Genomic DNA, 19,796 nt, shown 5'->3' on the forward strand with positions numbered 1-19,796 from the left:
GTGACCAGTTTGAGCGCAAACCGCTAATTAGCTTATAACGCTAGTCGTCGGGGCACGGATAAAGTAAAAAGAAATCGCTATTTCTACACCACTAACAAGGCTCAAAATAGCACCACACTGAGAACTTTGTAAGTGTACAGACAGTTTATTAAAAAGATAGTTTAGAAAGACCGTACCGTTAACGTATATGCAGGCGCCATCTTGGGAAAACAGTCACGACCAGTCGAACGACGAACGGCGTGCTTGAGCTATGTTACTGGTTACTGGTTGCACGGAATTGTCCTTTAAGGCTCAGATTTCTTAACACAGATGATAACTTAGCAAAAGTTACTCAAACATGCAGGAAAAGGGCATTTGTTGGGGACTATTTTCAGCAGCGGATTAATATATATTTGGCGCTTTTGTGAGTATTTCTGGCAGCCCCGCGAGGCAGCTAGCAGTCCTAAGAAGCTGCGAGTCGGGCTTCAGACTGGTGCGTCTCTATGGCGACAAGCGTGGCCTGAAGTTGCGTGGTCGTATCATCATGGTGACCGCCTTCAGAGAGTAGAAGTCCGAGTCCTTCCAGGAGAACCAGACGATGCCGTCCGGCCCGAGCAAGTTCTGAGCTTTCAGAGAGTAGCGCCCACCCTGGTCGAAAACATAATTTCCACAATAACACATTTAGAGATCACCATTAAACTTCCGCAGTTGACTACTTACATGGATACAATCCTATTTTTTTAATAAAAGTTTTCAAAAATTCCATGTTTAAATATGCAAATGAGGTATTGTTATTTTTACACACAGTCCTACCCTGTAGTAGACGCCGTTGAGGTTGGCGTAGAAACACTGGTGGAACCACCAGCCGGCGTGGCTGATCTCGGCACAGATGTTGCCCGTGTCTGGCGTGCTGAAGCCCTGCTGGTCGTGGTACCAACCGAACGAATCCTCCACCGTTCCGCTGAAACCAGACACATGGAGGCGGTAATGGTTCTCCTCATTCTCTATCCTGCAGGAGGAGGAGAAGAAACCCGAATTCCTTAGTGTTAGGAGTAGGGTTGGGCATTGTTTGGACATTATCGATTCTCGATTCGAGCTCAGCACCGTCCATGATCCCGATTGTGATTGTTTTTTCTTTTCCCATCCTGGAATGCTATGTGGACTAGCCAGACCCTCCTCCACAGCGTGTGGAGGAAGGTCTAGCAAAGCGAGATTAAAACGGACCAAACTCCGGTTTGAAAGCAACAGTTCTGCACTGGTACCAACATTATCTTCCCCTTCTTCCACAGTTTGTCTCTCAGACAGTGAAAGAAATGGACACAGCGACGCCGTAGACTTCAACAGAGACCAGTGAAGTCAATTAGAAGCACTTTTCTGAGCGTTAACTGCGTAGCCTCAAACTGAGCTTGACGACGTAGATGTGACGTGAGCAACGTGTCTGAAAGTTGTAAGTCTTCTGGTAGAGAGAGAAAGATTGAGAGAAATCTCAATCATTCCGAATCCTGCAGAGACGGAGAGCGTGAGTAGGAGCTGTCCATGAGCGTAGGAGAAGGAGCAAAACGTTGCTGAAATATTTTGTTCTGATGCTTTCATGGACTCTCTATGGGCTTCTCCCTTGACTTTATGCCTCTACGTACACCCAATTGCCTGTGAGCTTCTCCTGTACTATACGGTAATTCCTCTACTGTGTGACAGAAAGTTGCGTGGTCGTGACACAATCGTTTTTATAAAAACGGCTGCTACTCTCATAACATGAGATACAATGTAATGGAGCCTTTTATACATTTTTGTGTTTCTTTGGAAATAAACAATTGACAAATAGAGTCTTTAAAGGCTTCAGATGTCAAGTTATTCGCTGTCAAAGTGACGTCAAAATGAATGGGAGTCAACGGAATGCTAGCTGAAGGTGATGGCTTGTTAGCCTGAGAAACTCCCCATAGGAGGTACGCTTTCCGGATGCTCGCTTACCCCCTTGGTCTCTCTACCTGAAGCTGTGGTACAGGGCGTGTCTTTGGACGTGGCTCCAGTCCTGCAGCTCGATGCGGAGGCTGTAGTGGCCCTGGTTGGACAGCAGGTGGAGCTGTTGGTTGCCCAGCCAGTGTTCCCCCCGTGGCTCGCCAAAGCCGTCGCGATACTCCGACCAACCACGATTAAAACTCACCAAGCCGTCACGCCGCCGCTGAAACACGGTCCAGCCCCCTCCTGCAGCACACACACGTACACACAAAGACATAGATTACGTCTAAATACACACTTTTGGTGGACAACCAAATTTACAGGTACGCCTATATAAAGAAACACTGTAGTAGGCCCTACACCATGGCCGGCTACTTCCAGTTTAGAGTTTTGACGGTGGCCATGACGTTGTGGCCCTCCTCCCCACGGGGTTCGGGAACAGTTTGATTTTCCAGATTGCTCCGTTAGCGTTGAAGGAGTTGGCTAAGGCGAATGCTAAGCCGACATCACGACCAAACGTTGGCGATTGGTTATGGCAGATCCAGAGTGGCTCTGGGCAGATCCAATAGTTTTAAACTTCAACAGAGTACCCGCCTTCAAGGAAGTTAACGCTTGTCTCTCGATGGAGATTGGCCAGACTCTCTGTACAAATGAAATGGACCAGAGTCTGGTAGGACCAAGCTATAGAAATGCAGCTGGAGGAAGCATCTCACTATCACTAACGTTATCCACATTCATATATATACGTTAGATGCAACAAATGATATCCAGCTACACAAAAAAAGCCTGAAAGCCGGAAGTTAGGACGGAAGTACAAAGAGTCGTTGCTGTGAAGAGGATTCACCATCTTGTCTCGTCTCATTGGTGTAAACTGGCAGGTTTCAAAATGTTGCAGACCGGTGCGTTGCAAGATTACTCTCGTCAAGAATCGTTGGTCTGGGGCGCCTGGGTGGCTGACCTGGTGGAGGAGGCATCCACGTATAGGGGTTTACTCGTCGGCGCATCAGCCGCGGGTTTGGCTCCAACCTGTGGCCCTTTGCTGCATGTCTTCCCCCCCCCTCCCCTTCGTGTCTTCAGCTGTCCTATACAAATAAAGGCCTGAAATGCCCCCAATCTTTGGTCTGAACTGGACTTTACGGCGCTGTGAAGATTTTACTGTGAGACTGGCAGTCGAATCAGGCTCTTTCGAATGTATGGAATATTCGATTATTTGGGATCACCCCTATAACCGACCGCATTTGCGGTTCTGGGTGTCCTGGCAGCAGTTTTACACACTTTTACAGTGGTTGCCTACCGGGAAAATCCTCCGCAGGGAGATTTTTTTGTTGCAATACCGTGAGTGGCCACTGGAAGAAAATGGCTGCCAGGGTGAGCCTCTTCCTGCGGGGGATATTACCATGGACAAATATATAATGGACCAACAGAGACCGTTGCTCTGGACGGAGACCAGTGAAGGCTATTAGAAGCACTTTTCCGGGGATGGCCAGCTATACTGCGCAGCCTCCAACTGAGAGAGACAGCGTAAATGTGACGTGAGCAACGTGTCTGAAAGTTGTAAGTCTTCTGGTAGCTGTGCCAAGAGAAATCTCAATCATTCCCAATCTTACAGAGACGGAGAGCGTAGGTATATGTAAGGAGATAACATAGACACAGGCTAATTACTGATCACTAACATGCTAGTTAACATTAGTAATTAAACCTAAACAGCTAATGGAAGTCCAAACTGCCTGTGAGCTTCTCCTGTACGGTAATTCCTCTACTGTGCGACAGTAAGTCACTTGGTTATGACACAATCGTTAGCCTATTTTTATAAAAGCGTCTGCTACGGAGCCATAACGTGAGCTACAAGGTAATGGAGCCTTTTATACGTTGTTGTGTTTCTTTAGAAATAAACAACTGACAAATAGAGTTTTTTAACGTTAAAGTTATTCGTCTGTCATGTGACGTAAAAAAATAATGGCGGTCAGCGGAATGCTAACAGGAAGTGATGGCCAGTTAGCGCCATGATGGCTCGAGTTCTGAAGCGAAGCTTACCCCCTTGGATATTACGAATCCCACTATGGCCACACCGAGACCCGCCCTTCAATAGCATTTATTGGCCATGCGTCCATGCTTACGCAAGGTCATGTAACCCCATTTGTACAGGTCCTATCCCCTGGCCAATCGGCTATCCTAACCTTAACCACTCAAGGTCAAATGCCTAACCCCAACCAATCGAGCTGCTTCGTAGGGCGGGTCTTGCCGTGGCCATAGTGGGATTCGTAATTTCGCTTCCTGGGGGCCAGTATGCACATGTTTAGTAGATTTTATGAGCGATGTTGTACACTGACACAGACAGCTGTAGCCCTAAAAAGTAGACTGACTGTGAGGTTGTCAAATGAGAGTTTCTGCTCCTGTAAAAGCCAGAAGTCCTTCTGAAATCAACCTTGTTTTAATAAAACGTGTTTTATTCACAATGTGATGGAGCAATACTACATTACCCACAATCCTTAGTGTAACAGCGACATCTCTGATTAGTGGAGTGGCTGGAGCAAGCATCTTCCAGTGAAGTCTATGATAATTTATGTACACAGACTCGTACCTTTGCCTTTTTTTGCAGTTTTTAAAATGTTCTTTTGCGCCAAATTAAATGTTTTAGGGTAACAATTAATCTCACTGCTGGTTGGCCTGGTTTGGGGGGGAAATCACTTCTGGAACTAGAGCCGTTTAAAAAAGTGAGCAGTCACTGTTGAGCTCTATTGCACACGTGTGTGCATATATTCGTGTGAACAGATAATGTGTGTGTCTCACCCTCCGTCTCCATGTCGCAGTAGACTGGCAGGACGGTGCCTGGCGACAGGATGATGTTGTAAACACCAGAATGACGAACACCATTGTGATACAGAGACGCACAGTCGGATGAACAGAAAGACAGGTGCTGTCTCTCTAACGGAGAGAGAGGGAGAGAGAGAGAGAGAGAGAGAGAGAGAGAGAAACACAGCATAATCAAACACTTCAACTACACATAAACTAAACTAACTAAACATAATAAATATGTGAAATTTGTCCTGAGTTGTTTCTTTAAACTGCAAAGGGGATAATGTGAATGTCCCTGCATGTAAACACTTTATTTTGTTACTTCCCTCACTTCAGTTGTTATTGTACTGTATATTTCTTGTAAAATTGTAAATTCTATTGTATTGTTATACTGTATACTTAACAGTATTTTTTTTTTAATATTTCTTACTGTCCTTTTTTTTTTTTGTTTCTGAGTGTTGTACTTTGAGAGCAAAGATTAACCGAATTCAAATTCCTTGGCCAATAAAGTTGATTCTGATTCCGATTCTGATTGCTGTATAAATGTTAGTGATATTGGTCTTAGTTGAACTTGACATGAACTTGAAGGATCTTGCGGCCTGCAAACTGACTCACTCGCAATAATTGAATGAATCGAAATGCTGACCCCATATGAGCCTGTTGGCAGCCTTATCTGGGACTTCCACAACAGGTACAAAGCAGCAATAGTGGTTATTATGGCCATCGTTGATGACGGAAAAAAATGGGGAAGAAACGTTGTTGGGTATCTACGTGAAGCCCGTCCCCCTCTCCAGCACAACTGGCGCAAGTAACAGAAATAAACATGAATGATCAGGGTAAACAGTATTCTGTCTATTCTACAAGAACATCGTGACATAAAAAAATAACACAAATACAAACACAATACAAACAGCGGGTGGTTAGTTAGTGACATGCAAAGCCAAAGGAATAAATGTGACCGGTGGTAGCTTAAAACTGTTAATAAAACATTGGCTGATTTTAGTTATTGCAGCTTTGTAAAGTGAAATAAAATAACGGTATGTACGGTATGCCCTGCGGGAAGAACTGCTGCTGGGTGTAGTTTTGATTGTGTGTCAACATGTTCCACGTGGCGGTAAGGTTGCATGAACATCGCGCAACATGAAACTCACGCAACTCACCGCTGCGTTGGTTGCATACGTGTGTACCTGGTGTGGCTCGCATGGCGAGCAGCGGTGAAGTTCTGACGTCGTTGATCTTGCAGCCCGTTTTGCGGCTCACGCGCTGCACGGCTGCTGACAGGTTGCGCAGCTGCGCCTGCAGCTCATACAGCAGCGTCGCATGCACGTGGAAAAGCGTGTCGACCTCGGCGTGACGCAACTCCAGACACCTCAACCGCTGGTCAAAGGTCAGGTTCAAACCAACACTTTCTACACCCTGAGGGACACAAAAGAAAGAAAGAAGAGAAGACAGGTGGTTTAGTGAACAATGCTGGCCGTAAATGCAGAATCTGTGGTACTAACAGTGTGTTTTTAAAACGAATCTATTGTTTAATATGTGAAATCAAAAGGTAGCTCAATCAAAAGGGAAAGCATGGTCTACTTTCATCAGCAAAAAACAACAAATGTCACAAAGTCAGACTTTAGTCTTAACTCGATTTTGACCACGGGTGGCCCAGAGACGCTCCAGCCCAGAAGAAATGCTCTATGGGTCAGGCAGACGCAGAAGGATTGCTGGGTCCCATTCAAGAGGCCAGCAGCTAATCCTGTTAGCTTTTCGGGTTAATGCAGACTTAGTATGTGAAGACAGAGAGATAATAAAAACAGAGAGATAAAGACAGACAGAGATAAATAGAGAGAAACAGAGGAGGGTGTTCTGTTTTATACCTGCCCGGATAATCTTTTCTTCTATAAAATACAAATTGCTTGTAATAGAAATTAATAAGTAATAATGTAATTTTTTTTCAGCATTGCCTGTATTGTTTACATTCAGTTTCAACATTGAAGTGAGTATGTTTTTATTATGTTACTTGTTTCCTCGGTCTCCTGCATGCGCTAAAATGCTAACAGTTAGCTTGTGAATGTATGTTAGCCCAAATATCAAAATACAGCTGAGGCCAACTGGTAATTTGACCTGCTGTTGAGATTAAAAGTCAGGGCATCATCAAAGTCATTTGTATTCATCTTTTAGGAAACATGAATATCTTCTAAAAATAAATCTGTTTGTTTTGAATTCTATAAGAATAAGAAAAAAGGTCACTTCTGTTTGAAAAACTAAGATGGCAAACTCAAGGCTTCAAAATGTAGTCCACAAACAAAAGGGTGACAGAACTGTTGCTACATCCACTTCTTTTATACAGGATATATTTGTGTGCCACTGCAACCACCGCTAAAATTGTCTGAAATCACAGTAAGCGTGAAACTATTCCCCTTCCGGAGGACCCTATTTCAGATAAACAATATGTACAGTAGTGAACGGGGAGCGACAAATAATGATTTCTGTTTATATTGAGCCATGAATTACACATATGATGTTTGTCTCCGGAGTAGTTACGCTGCACATTGCACGCGGGCTGTAATCTGAAGCGTTACCGAAGAAAGTTTGTCGTAGGTTTGTCGGGGTATCACTTAGTTTTGTGTGAAACTGCTCAATGTCACCTTGCTCGCTAGCTAGCTAGCTAGCTTAGCTCTGTTCCACAACACGCGTAACGTTATCTTACCTGATGTTTTTTATCCAGCATCTTCTAAAAACCAGGAAGCAAAAGGACTTTTTTAAACTTCTTTCTTTCAACTTTATTTTTGTCTCCAGAGGGCAATTGGTTTTACATGAAAAACAACATAGTCATACAATTCAGAAGGAGTTCTGCAATGTAAAATGGAGGACAGGGCACCGCTGCTGAGTCGAGTCAAGTCGAGCAGAGCAGAGCTGGTGCTAGCAGTGGGTAAGCGCCATAAAGTGCAAAGTGACCAGGAAAGTTTGAAGTGGGGTTACTACCTCCTCCCCCGGGGCCGAGATTACAAGTGAAATGGCTGTGGGGATGAAGGAGTGCTTGTACCTGTTACAGTATAAGATCCATTGCTTGTTTAGTAACGTAACATTCCGGTACAAAACACACAGGCATTGTAGCTTCAGCAAGACGTATCTTGTGCGCCTTTGGGCCGAGTAGTCTTTTTAATTACGTATTTTAACAGACTTATACTTTTTGTGCCTTGCAAAATTACCTTTTAAATTGACGAACATCATATGTGTAATTCATGGCTCAAATCAAGCAGGATCAAATCATTATTTGTCCCTCCCTGATCACTACTTTTAAAAGGTCCCATGTTGAAGAGAACTTCTCTCTATAGAAAACTAACAGTCAACAGTGTACCTGCTCCTCCAGGGTTGTGATTCGATGGCCGTGGTTCCTCAGCTCTTCCTGCAGCTCTGACATTGTTTCCGTCAAGTCGTCCAGCTGTTCTTTTCTGTTCTGGTTCTCGTGGAGCCAATTTGAGATGTCGTCTGTGCAGCGGAACATATCCGGGCAGCGTTTCTGCGAGGTTCCCACTAGCACCGGAGGCAGCGTCGCCATCAGTCGGCAATGGCCGCTTGACGTCAGATGGCTGCTGTACTCACCGCACTGCGCTGATAAAGGACCAATCTCTGGGGACAGGTCGGAGTCGGTTTCCAGGAGGGAGGAAGGAGGATGCCAGTCAGCGTCCTCAAAGTTGTCCTTGTTTATGTCCCAATTTGTTTCAAAGTTTTTGTTTGGTACATCCCTGCTTGTTTGGATGTTCATGTCCAGTACATCTCCATTTGTTTCTGTGAGGGTGTTGGGGTGTACATCCTCATCGTGTCCAACGTCTGGACGTTCATCAGAGGGCGCAAAGTCACCGGTGACAGGCTGGTGTAACCGGCGAGTCAGAAAGACAAAAGTTAGTAAAATGAATCGCCACTTCATCCTGAACATTCAGTAACTCGCACTCCCTGGTTATTGTTGACTTTTGTCCATAGCAACTTCAAGTGAAGTCGCCATTAGGCTCGCTTTCAATTACCGGATCAACATCAGGGTCACACGTCATAGCAGAAAGATGAGGTCCAGACTCCGCCCAAAGTTAGACTTGAGTTGTAGGCTTTGATTCAGGTTTGGGAAGAACTGGCAAAATCAAAGTCTGGATAAAGTTCATGGACCGACTGGACTATTCTCAAACTCTGCAACATCCCGGCTAGGTTTCTGTAAAGTTGATCACCCTGGTCCAAGGGCACGAGGGCTGGTGATTCACCATTTATTGGATTGAAAGTGGAAGAGATCACTGAAAACTTGCTGGACTTTTACAACCAGCCCATCCTTGCCAAGGTCCCAGCTAGGAAAGGTTCTGACCTTCTGATTGGATCTACCATTTGGTTGGAAACAAACTGTTGAAAAGCTGAAAACAAAGTCCAGATGATGTTTACACAAACTTTTGTCCACTTTTCAGAAAAATTCCATATAAACATTCTTCTCTGGCAATATTGTTTTCACAATGTTTACATCTTTTGTTCCTTATCTTTTAATGCGCCTTCAACAGTCCCTGCTTTCCAATGTATCACCACACGATGGCAATGCAACAAAACTAAAAGGTGACTAAGTGTCTAGCACTGGCAATGAAGCCAATGAGCTAAGACATTAAAAACGATCCTTTGCTTAACATAATTTTAAATTCAAGTTGAAACACACACAGGGTATATTTGATTCATACATTCCTACCTGTCGCCCGGATGTTCCATCATCACAGCGCTTAATCGCCTCAATGGAAAAGCATCGGGACAGCCAGGAGACTGTTTGTTTGTGTGTATGTGAGTGTGTGTGTGTGTTCAGCACCGGTTATGACATCTTATCCTGATAATCCTCTAATGGGATTGGCAGTCATTGGCCTGGAACGTAAAAGATTACATATATTGGGATTACAACAATGTGTCCAAGTTACAGTAACTGAAATAACACGGCAGATGAAAGAGACAGAATGAACAACGATGTGATTTTAAGAAGGTTTTACTGAAGGTAATCACCACCTGAAGCACTAATCTGTTGATTTCATGACGAAATAGTAAATCAGGTTTAATAATGTAAAATGTGTATGTCAAAACTGTGGTAGACCTGTGGATTGCGGGATACAACAATGGATTCAAGCAGAGATAGCAGTAAAATTAGCAGTTCACAAGATAATGTAAGAGTTAGCAATTAGCATAAGCAATATACATGCTAATCAAAGTGTTAACAGATGCAATTTACGGTCAGTTAGAGTAAGTAAAGCCCAATAAAATGTTTAGTTCATGTAGTCCAACTCCAGCATCATATGGTGTTATTTTATAGTTTTTACTGTGACTTATTATCAGTGTTGTTAACATGCTAACAGACAGGAAGCTAGATGCTACCTGCATCAAAACAGAAAGGAAGTAGTAAAGCCTGCTTCTTGCTCAGTTTGATTGGCTGACTTTTGGCATTCATATTTTAACTATTACGCACGTCTAAAAAAACACTAGAAAAACAGAACGTGCAGTGGAAGAAAGAAGCACACGCCAGGTGCGCTGTACCATAGGAAAACAATGGATTTGCTGGCGATGCATTACTAGTGACTCTTCTCGGTTTATTCGGCCCTTAGTCTCACAGCTGTGGAGGAGGGTCTGGCTAGTCCACACAACATTTCCGGGATGGGAGAAAAACGTGCTGTGGTTTATTGGCATTTCTTGGAAACCAAACACAATCATCTAGGGCGGCGCTAAGCCCCGGATACAATGACGGTAACTCTGCAAGATAGCCTCGGGAAGGAACTTGTTTTGGTGGAACATGTGTACGTTCAAAAGTTGTTTTAGTCGTGCTTCAGAAAACTCAGATTGGACAGATAGTCTAGCTAGCTGTCTGGATTTACCCTGCAGAGATCTGAGGAGCAGTTAACCATAAGAATATACCGGAGTTTAAAATGCCAACACAAAGAAAGCAGAAGGCGACGGACATCCGGCCTAAGAAGAGGGACATCCGGCAGAATTTCAGGCGGCACCGGAACAATCCAGTCGGTGGAACGTCATCGATATAGACTAATCGGTCCTTAACAGTAACCGTTACTTGTTGTAGGCTTAGCATCAATACTAATCCTCTGCCATGTTTATTAGACCCTAAATTGTGAAAATGTTGAACAGAGCAAACCACATACTGATGAAATTGTTAAAATGTAAAGTTTGTCAAAAAGGTGGCGCAAATGAAGTCATTAAATCAAAGAGTTCTTTGAATTTACAGATGTAAAATGCTTGGCCTGATCCTAAAGGGAAAATATCAATCTGTGAGTATTTATTCCAGGTAATTAAACATAATATAAAACATTATTTTTGTTCAGTGTAGCCAAAAAAAAAACATAAAGACTTTAATTGCAGGAGTTAAAGGAGGAGAATAAAGTGCCTCCAGTTCTACTGTGACGATAACGTTTGGCTCGTCTGACTCTTGTCATCAGGCCATCAACCTCTTTGTATTCTTCCCGAACATACAAGAGGAAGTGTGTGTCTGTAATGGGTTGAATGGAGGCTCAAGGCTGTCAGAGTGCTCTAATGGGTTTATATTTACCTGCCTGCCTCCACAAGCTGCACTGTTTGTTCCATTAGAAAAACAGAAAAAAACAGACGCAGTCAAGTCTTTGACGAGAGTACGAAACAGGCTTGAGACCAATAACCGACATTACTTGAGTCCTTCCTCAAGAACAACCTTGAAATATGAAACAAAAATGAAGATCCTGCAACTAAGTTCTTTAGCGGTCTTCATATCTCTTCACATTTTGAGAACAAGGGTAATATGAATACTTGTGTCAGTTGGTCCTGGTATATTGACAGAATAATGTACCTGGAAACAAAGACAAAGAAATGTTGTTTAACTTTAATACAGAAGTAACAAAAGGCTGATGGATCAGCCTGTCCTCACACAAAAAAAAAATGTGAAAGAATTATGCAAGTAGCTCATAAGGACGACAAATAGGTTTCTTGTTACCCTGGGTTTCCACAGGCAGCTTTTTTCAACTGCGATTCCGCTGTATCGGTGATGTGCAGCGGACTCCAAGCTAATTGTGTCACCACAACATGACGCCAACGGTGTACATGATTTGCTAACAATTTGTTGTTGGTGTGGTGTTGGAGTCCACCCATCTGTAGGTGTGATCAGCCATTTCCCCGGTGGCCCGTTAAACAAGTCAATCCCCTTCAGCTTCATCATTTGTCACGCAGAGGGCTCAGTCAATGGAAAGATGCTGCAGCAGGTGAGTGTGTGTAACTGTAGACTCTGACCCCACAGGTTTGAATCCCCTTTTTCCCCCTGTGACGACATGTCGGTTTGGTGTTAATCTGCCCGATAGGTTGGCTGACATTTAACACTCGTGGCGTTTCTTTCTGTTGACTCCGTTTTTTTTGCCCTTGTTTTTGTCGTCTTTGTTTCTGTCGTTGAGTCTCCAATTTGACAGCTAATATGAACCTGCTGTGGTCACAAGGTGAAAACAGACTAATAAGATAAAACTATTATACATACTAAGGAGACTGTCCTCCTGGGAAAAACTGGCACATAAGTCGTTTGTTCAAGCACCAATTACGACTTATATTTACGGTTATAGTGGCGGCGCCCTCTAGTTGCCGTAGTAATTTTGACGGGAGCAAAGAAAGTAAGGTGACGAAGTATAAAGGCCCGGACATACTGAGCCGATAACTGGCCATTGGACAGTCTGGCAAAGTCAGCGACTTGAATCTGTTCGGAACTATTTTAGCACAATATGAGATCGTATTCTGAACAAGTGGCCATTATGCTCCGTTGTAAAATCCGGGAGCAGCCAGACCCACATGACGCGTTTGCCCAATCAGCTGTCGGTTTTCATTTTTGTGCGACAATACAGATTAGCGGTTATGGAGACGTATTACGTCTCGTCGCTTTGGTGTGTTTCCGAGGCACTTTTTTGACCAACTAGGGGAGACTGATCAGCCCAACTGCCTTTTCTACTGTTTGGCCGTCGGGCTCAGTATGTCCGAGCCTTAAGAGCGCCAAATCAAACAAGCACAGGACTTTCACCCAGGAGACCAGGGTTCATGTCCCAATTGTGCATAAAAGTAAATGGCAAGTTTTTTTTTATTTACTTTAAAACTACGTGTCAAGTCAATAAGTGAAGTAATGTAGGTATTTGAACCCAAACCACGATCTTTTCCTAAACTTAACCAATTAGTTTTGATGCCTGAACCTAACCAAACTGCCACCGTTTCACAACGTTAACGTGTTTAAAATGCGTTCTGGTTTTTTTGTTTTTGTTTTTTTTAAACTAAGAGTCCACTATCCTGCTAGTGTTCAACAAAATGTTTGCTGGTCCTAAATGGTGGAACGAGCTCTCCGTTGACATTCGGACAGCTGAAAAACTACTCAGCTCCCGCCTTATGTTAAAAATCTTTTCCGGCTGCACCTTGGTTAAGAAGCTGATGTTTCTAAAACAATAATAATAATAATAATAATTGCAGTAGTTTGTCATTTTAAAGCTAATGTACTTCTTCTGTATGATTCTTGCTGTTCTGAGTGTGTACCTCCAAGTTGCTTTGGATAAAATTCAATGTAATGTTATGTAATGGAACTGCAAGGCATTGAGCTAAATGCTCACAATGATAAGGCTTGACTATTGATGTTTAGCAGGAACACATTTCACCATGTTCACCATCCATCGTGGAGGTGAGTGCCAGGCAACAGGGAGTGGACAAGCAAGTACAGGTTTCAGGGTAAAGGGTTTAGGGTTTAGGGGTTCATGTGCAGTTTGCAGATGGCTGGAAAGCAAGGCCCATCCAGGAGCAAATGGAGGCTGGGTGGAGATGGGCTGGTATAAATACTGTGACACTAATGAGGTAAATGGAGAACAGGTGAGCATGTGGGCGGGGAATGTCAGGTGATGGAGGGCGTGGCTGGACGTGGGAGTCAGAGGCACGTTCAGCCCCGACAAAACACAACACGTTTATTGGAACGTAAAGGAATTGAAATAAATTGGTAACGTAGTCAGAGTTGTGTTCATATATTTAACGTTTTGTTTAAATTTCAAATAAATCATTCTTTATTAACTATTGAGCCCCCTGCCGCCCAAAATGTCTGTTCACGTCCTCTGCCAGTGAATACTAAAGAAGACCACGGTCTTTCTGTGAACTGATTATTTTTATAAAAAGAGTATTAAACAATTTCATGATTGTGAGGGAATTCAAATAAATTGGCACGGTCGTCAGATTTGTGTTAATATATTTAAAGTTTTGTTTACACTTTTTCAAAAATAAATAAAAATAATGTATTAATTATTTGCCCTTCACTTGAGCCCCTGCACTCCATAATGTCTGTGCACGTCCCTGGTTGTCAGATGGGTAGGTGTCCGGCTCGATGGTGAACAATACAACTTCCTCACAATTTAGAACGCCCAAACTCAAACAGATCCCAGTAATAAAAATGTCTGTCTTATATGTATGTGTATTGGAAGTGAAACTGGGGGTCGTTGAACACCCTGTAATGTGTGCAAGCGATCTCCCTTTTCAATATCACAAGTTTACATATAGACACAGCTGATTGGGGTATAATAAGCTTTAATTATATAGCACTTTTCAAACACAGAGTTACAATGTGCTTCATATAAATGGATAAAAAAATGAGTAGATTTGAAATTTGAGTGAAAATTGGCCGATCAACTGGTCAACTGCAGAGGTCTTATTAAAAAAAATTCAGGGCTTAAGCCGGCCGGCCTTGTTTTTCTAAAGAGTGAAGAATTTGCACAAAAATGTACATGCCTGCAGCAAAAACTAAGGTTTGTGAGAATTTTTTTTACAGACATTTGTATTGTCCCTCAGAAAGCCAGTTTGTATATGTGTGTGTGTGTGTGTGTGTGTGTGTGTGTGTGTGTGTGTGTGTGTGTGTGTGTGTATGTAGGTGTGTAGGTGTTGTGAAGGGGATGATATTTCATTGAATGTCCATTTTCATGCAGCTTTGTGTTTACAAGCATGAATGGAGAATGATGGTGACTTTTAAGGTAAAGACGTCATCATCGTGTGTGTGTGTGTGTGTGTGTGTGTGTGTGTGTGTGTGTGTGTGTGTGTGTGTGTGTGTGTTTTTGTCCTTGGCTGACAGGCTATAAAGTCGTCTGGGTCAGTTGGAGGAACAAAAGTGGAGAGGAACAACAGAAAGCTCTGTCCAACGGCCAAACAACAAGAAAACAGCTGAGAGAAAGAGACAAGACAGCGTGGTGAGTTTCTTCATTATCTGTTTTATTATTATTATAATTATTATTTTATTTTTAAACCCCATCTTCTTCATTTAAATGAGGCTATATTACAGATGTCTTGCCTGTGTTCTACTTGTTAAAAATAATATTAATTGATTTCATACTCATAGAAAAAGGTGCTTTATAAAAGGCAAATATAAGATAATAAATAAAAAGCATGAAAGCAAAGATTGAATGATGAAAATGAAAACATTCAAAGAATTAAAACCTTGAGATGAGACACAACAATGTAAGTGTGAATACATAAACTATAAAATAAATAAAAGAAGTAAATACTTATTGCTAAATAAGTCAAACTTAAATAATAAAAAAGAAACATATATGCAAATAACGTCATCTTCACAAAAGAAGACCCTAAAACAGCTTTTCCGTGTTTGAAATATTAATATTGTCAACCCAACGTACCGATGTCTGCCATCTTTTCTATTCGATTCACTTTTGTGTATTTTTGTATATACTTATATCTATTATTATTGTTATCTTAAATCTATACCCATCATTTTTTGTCGTTATTAAGTCTATAAAATGTTTAAGCTGTGGGCCTTTGTTTGTTTGAGAAGTGCTTTACGAATAAAGATACATTGTTCTCATGATTATTATTGTAGTTGTAGGTCTAATGGTAAAATTTGTGAAATATTTTGGATGGTTTATTTCTGCACATTTACAACTTTTAAAACCATTTTTTGGGGGCTTCGGATATAAAAATGAAAGCCAAAGAACTCCCGTTATTTCTGCAGCAGTGATAAAAATATCTTTCGTGTGTGTTGCATTCATTTGTTATTGAATCATATTATTAATTAATTAATTGCCAACTATTTTGATAATCGATTAGTCAGTTTGAGTAATTTCTTAAGACAAAAGTAAAAATTCTCTGATTCCAGCTTCTTGAATGTGAATATGTTCTAGTTTCTTCACTCCTCTGTGACAGTAAAGTGAATATCTTTGAGTTGGGGACAAAACGAGACATTTGAGGACGTCATCTTGGGCTTTTGGGACACTGATCAACATTTTTCTATTTTTTATGAAAATAATCATTAGTTGCAGCCCTAATGTGCACACATAGACATGAAACGGGGCTTGAGCACCTGCCCTTTTCTTCCTTGAGAAAAAGTGCCCTTTCTTCCTCTGCTGGGCTTAGACCAAAACCTCTTAATTGATCACAACATGAAAAAAAGTGTCCAGCGTTACACAGACTCCTCATCTAATAACAGTGTTTTTTCATTATTGGTGCAGTGAGTTTTCCTGTAAAATTAACAAAATTGCAGCAACAGCCTTTTTTTTGTAGTTTAGTGTGAACATTTTTGGAAGTGTTATTTATTCCAATAACACCATAACAATTAAAATGATGTATTGACACTGGCAAAATAAACTAAATAAATAAAATGTCTGTGCACGTCCCTGGTTGTATACGTTGTCAGATGGATAGATGTCAGGCTCGATGGTGAACAATACAATCTAGAGAGACCAAACTCAAACAGATCGCAGTAATTAAAATGTCTGTTGTATGTTTGTTGCTGTCTCTGATTGGCCCGGCAGGAGAATGTGTCCTGCGTGGCTATTGGTCGCCGTGGCGATGGTGGGCGTGGCCAGAGGAGCTGCCAGCCAGTGCTGGGAACATCCGAGCTGTCAGGAGGTGAACTCTGAGAGCAGCATACTGGTAAAAAAAACCACACACACACACACACACACACACACACACACACACACACACACACACACACACACACACACACACAGATGATGACGTCTTTACCTGAAATCTCCCCATCATTCTCTCATTCATGAGAGCTGCATGAAAATGGACATTCAATGAAATATCATCTCCTGTTACACACATACATGCGCGCGCACACACACACACACACACACACACACACACACACTGTTTTCCCCATAGATATAGAACAAGAAACAAACTCTGCTTCCCCGCATGATCAAATCACAATATTGCGGTTAACAACAGATGGATGATGCTTTTGAAGTATATTGTTGATCATATTTGGCGCCTCACAAATCTTTTCATTTATTTTTCAGCTCCTACTACGTGAGCCCCCGTCTCTGTGTAACGTAGAGTTTTTCCTGCATGTCTACGACGTGTAACGTTAGACAGCCAATCACAGACATTATGAGATCTTGGTAGATCACGCTGCATGCTGATTGGCTCACTGGGATTTACTCCTTAGGTATTGAAATTGGGTATTGAATGACAAACATTTTTTCGATACTCAATACTTTAGAGGCAATTCAGTCAGTGTCTAAAAAGTATCGAATTCAGTACCCAGCCCTAGATATCGGTTTCGGAAAAGCCTCCGATAATGCCGAAAATAGGCTACTGGTATCGGCAAGTATTGGAGTTTATGCATCCATCCTATACATAATTTAGCCCAGAAGAAAATCTACTTTAAAAGTAGTTTTATTTCTATTCTTTTTCCTGACTGACATTGGAATCATATCGCACCCATACAGGGATAGTGGTACGCTTGCGGCCGATACGCAAGTTCAGCTATTGGAATCGGCATTGGGAAGCAAAAAATTATACGCAGGTATACCCATTATACCCACTAAGAAAGCTCCAGGATTTCCATATACCCACTTAAAAATGCCAAATGACACGCAACAACATACTTTATTATAATTTTGATATATGTTGCATTGTCATCTCCGTTTTTCTTCTTCGCAAAGGCTAAATAAAGGTATTTCCAACGAAATTTGGTGCATAAAAAGTGTATCCAAATGCAGGAAATGAAGTCTTTGACGCTCAAAATAACCAGACCCCACACTATGATATGCCCCCCCCTCTCCTCCCCCTCTTCCCCAAAGGCAGATTCTGGCCCATATATATAGGCCAATATATTTATATACAATACAGTATACCCACTAAAATACATTAGACTACACCACTGACTTTATGTACATTTTCCTGATGATACTTACATACTTTTACTTAAGTAACATTTTCAATGCAGGACTGGAGTGTTTTTTACAGTGTGTAATAAGTACTTTTACTTAAGTAAAGGATCTGAAAACTACTTCCACCTCTGACATCTTCCGTCTCCCCCTGCAGGAGTGTATCCAGCTCTGTCACTCCGCCCTCACCGCCGAGAGGCCTGTCATCCCGGGCGATGCCCACCTCCAGCCTCCTCCTCCAGACACCGAGTCTCTGCCTCCCCTCTCTCTTTTATCCCCCTCCTCCTCCTTCCTCTCCTCTCCTCAGGCCAAGCGCTCCTACTCCATGGAGCACTTCCGCTGGGGGAAGCCCGTTGGGCGGAAGCGCCGCCCGGTCAAAGTCTTCGCCTCCAACGGCGTGGAGGAAGAGTCCGGCGAGCTGTTCCCCGAAGAGATGAGGAGGCGGGAACTCGCCGGCAAGATGACAGCGACAGAGGAGGAGGAGGGAGAGGAGGAGAGGGCGCAGGAGGTGGCGGAAGAGGAGCAGGACCAGCTGCCGGGCGACGTCCACGAGAAGAAAGACGGCACGTACAAGATGAAGCACTTCCGCTGGGGCAGCCCGCCGACCAGCAAGCGCTACGGCGGCTTCATGAAGAGCTGGGACGAGCGCAGCCAGAGGCCACTGCTCACGCTCTTCAAAAACGTCATCAACAAAGACGGACGGCAGCAGGAGAGCGAGCAGTGAGGGAGGACAGAAGAGAGAGAGAGAGAGAGAGGGAGGAGACAGACAGAAGAGGAGCACACAGATTGGCCAACAAGTTCCTCCAAACTGAATACAAAGTCGATTGTCATTGCCTTCAAAGTATGACCCATGTGAGCGTTTTCTGCTCGATGGTGTTTTAAGCCCACAACGTTGACTTCAAGGCAGCGCTGCGTCTGTCGACTTCAAGGCACCTGACCCTAACCCTAACCATTGCCTAATCCTAGTGCCTTCCACTGAGCGCTGCCTGGAAGACGACATTGGGGGCTGAAAACACCAAAAAAACGCATTTTCTGACTCCCCTATCGGCAGGCAACCCTGTCTCCTAGAGATTACATTCATATGTTATGCATCAATTATTGTCATTATGATTAATCGGCAGATTATTGCCTTAATTGTGTGGGGAGAAAAAAAAAAAGTCCATCCCATTTTATTCCAGAGCCTAAGATGACTTTGTCAAAGGTCTTTTTTTTGTTCAACTAACTGTCCAAAACCGAAAGATATCCAGTTTGCAATGATTAAAGCACTGAATATTCACAACTGAGACTTGTATATAGGGTTTGTTTGGGCATTTTTGCTTGAATAAATGTCCGAAACAAGGATTTGATGGCTGTTGGTTAGCATCAAGGTGGATGGTTGGTTTACAAAGTGCAGGACTTTGACACCAGAGAGCCTGAGTCCTGCGGGGGGGATTAGGTTTAGGCAAAAGAAAGTACTTTGGTCAAGGTTATAGGAAAAGATCATAGTTTGAGTTGAGTGAGTCTCACGGTCATGTCCCTAAACCCGTACAGGCCATCTCAACCAGCTTCTTACTAGGAGTGAAGGGGTGGGGGGGGGGGGGATCCTATATGAAAACACACTTTTCTACTTCTCACTAGTTTGAAGTGGACAGGGCTCAATTGGAAAAAAATAGGTGATGTCATATACATCTTTGCACCAATCAGAATTAAGCAGTGGAGTGTTAAAAGTAACACCTACGCTACGAGTACAAAAAGTTAATATCTCATGAACGGTTCATCCGATTTTTACGGAATTTGGAGGGTACCATCTAGGGCCACTCCTGAGGCCACCCCTACAGTGGGGTACTGATTGGTCGAAGTGGGTGTGGCCTATGGGACCCACGTTTGGATTCACCACTTATACTAATGTGAGCAACTTTCAACTTA

The 19,796-nt window shown here is 42.8% G+C and overlaps 2 protein-coding genes across 2 annotated transcripts; one reads left to right on the plus strand and one right to left on the minus strand.

The window, feature by feature from the left end:
* Positions 1-480: 480 nt before the first annotated feature.
* LOC114568554 (fibrinogen C domain-containing protein 1) lies at positions 481-8,907 on the minus strand. The gene is made up of 6 exons (XM_028598181.1): positions 8,081-8,907; positions 5,919-6,147; positions 4,726-4,860; positions 1,965-2,181; positions 793-988; positions 481-627 (listed from the first exon to the last, which is right to left on the minus strand). Exons 1-6 carry the CDS (start codon positions 8,657-8,659, stop codon positions 481-483), a joined length of 1,503 nt encoding a protein of 500 aa, XP_028453982.1. The 5' UTR covers positions 8,660-8,907.
* A 3,047-nt stretch (positions 8,908-11,954) lies between these two features.
* On the plus strand, positions 11,955-18,615 carry LOC114568187 (pro-opiomelanocortin). The gene is made up of 3 exons (XM_028597621.1): positions 11,955-11,974; positions 16,524-16,641; positions 18,049-18,615. The coding sequence occupies exons 1-3, from the start codon at positions 11,955-11,957 to the stop codon at positions 18,613-18,615; spliced, it is 705 nt and encodes a 234-aa protein (XP_028453422.1).
* The last annotated feature ends 1,181 nt before the right edge of the window (positions 18,616-19,796 follow it).

The sequence above is a fragment of the Perca flavescens genome, chromosome 14, assembly GCF_004354835.1.
Source record: "Perca flavescens isolate YP-PL-M2 chromosome 14, PFLA_1.0, whole genome shotgun sequence".
NCBI lineage: Eukaryota > Metazoa > Chordata > Actinopteri > Perciformes > Percidae > Perca > Perca flavescens.

Coding starts and splice junctions, on each gene's coding strand:
- LOC114568554 (XM_028598181.1), bottom strand. CDS start 8,659: ATGTTCAGGATGAAGTGGCGATTCATTTTACTAACTTTTGTCTTTCTG. Junction 4,861..5,918: donor CGCCATGCGAGCCACACCAG/GTACACACGTAT, acceptor TCTCTCCGTTAG/AGAGACAGCACCTGTCTTTC. Junction 2,182..4,725: donor CTGCGACATGGAGACGGAGG/GTGAGACACACA, acceptor TGTGTGCTGCAG/GAGGGGGCTGGACCGTGTTT.
- LOC114568187 (XM_028597621.1), top strand. CDS start 11,955: ATGCTGCAGCAGGTGAGTGT. Junction 11,975..16,523: donor ATGCTGCAGCAGGTGAGTGT/GTGTAACTGTAG, acceptor GCCCGGCAGGAG/AATGTGTCCTGCGTGGCTAT. Junction 16,642..18,048: donor ACTCTGAGAGCAGCATACTG/GTAAAAAAAACC, acceptor CTCCCCCTGCAG/GAGTGTATCCAGCTCTGTCA.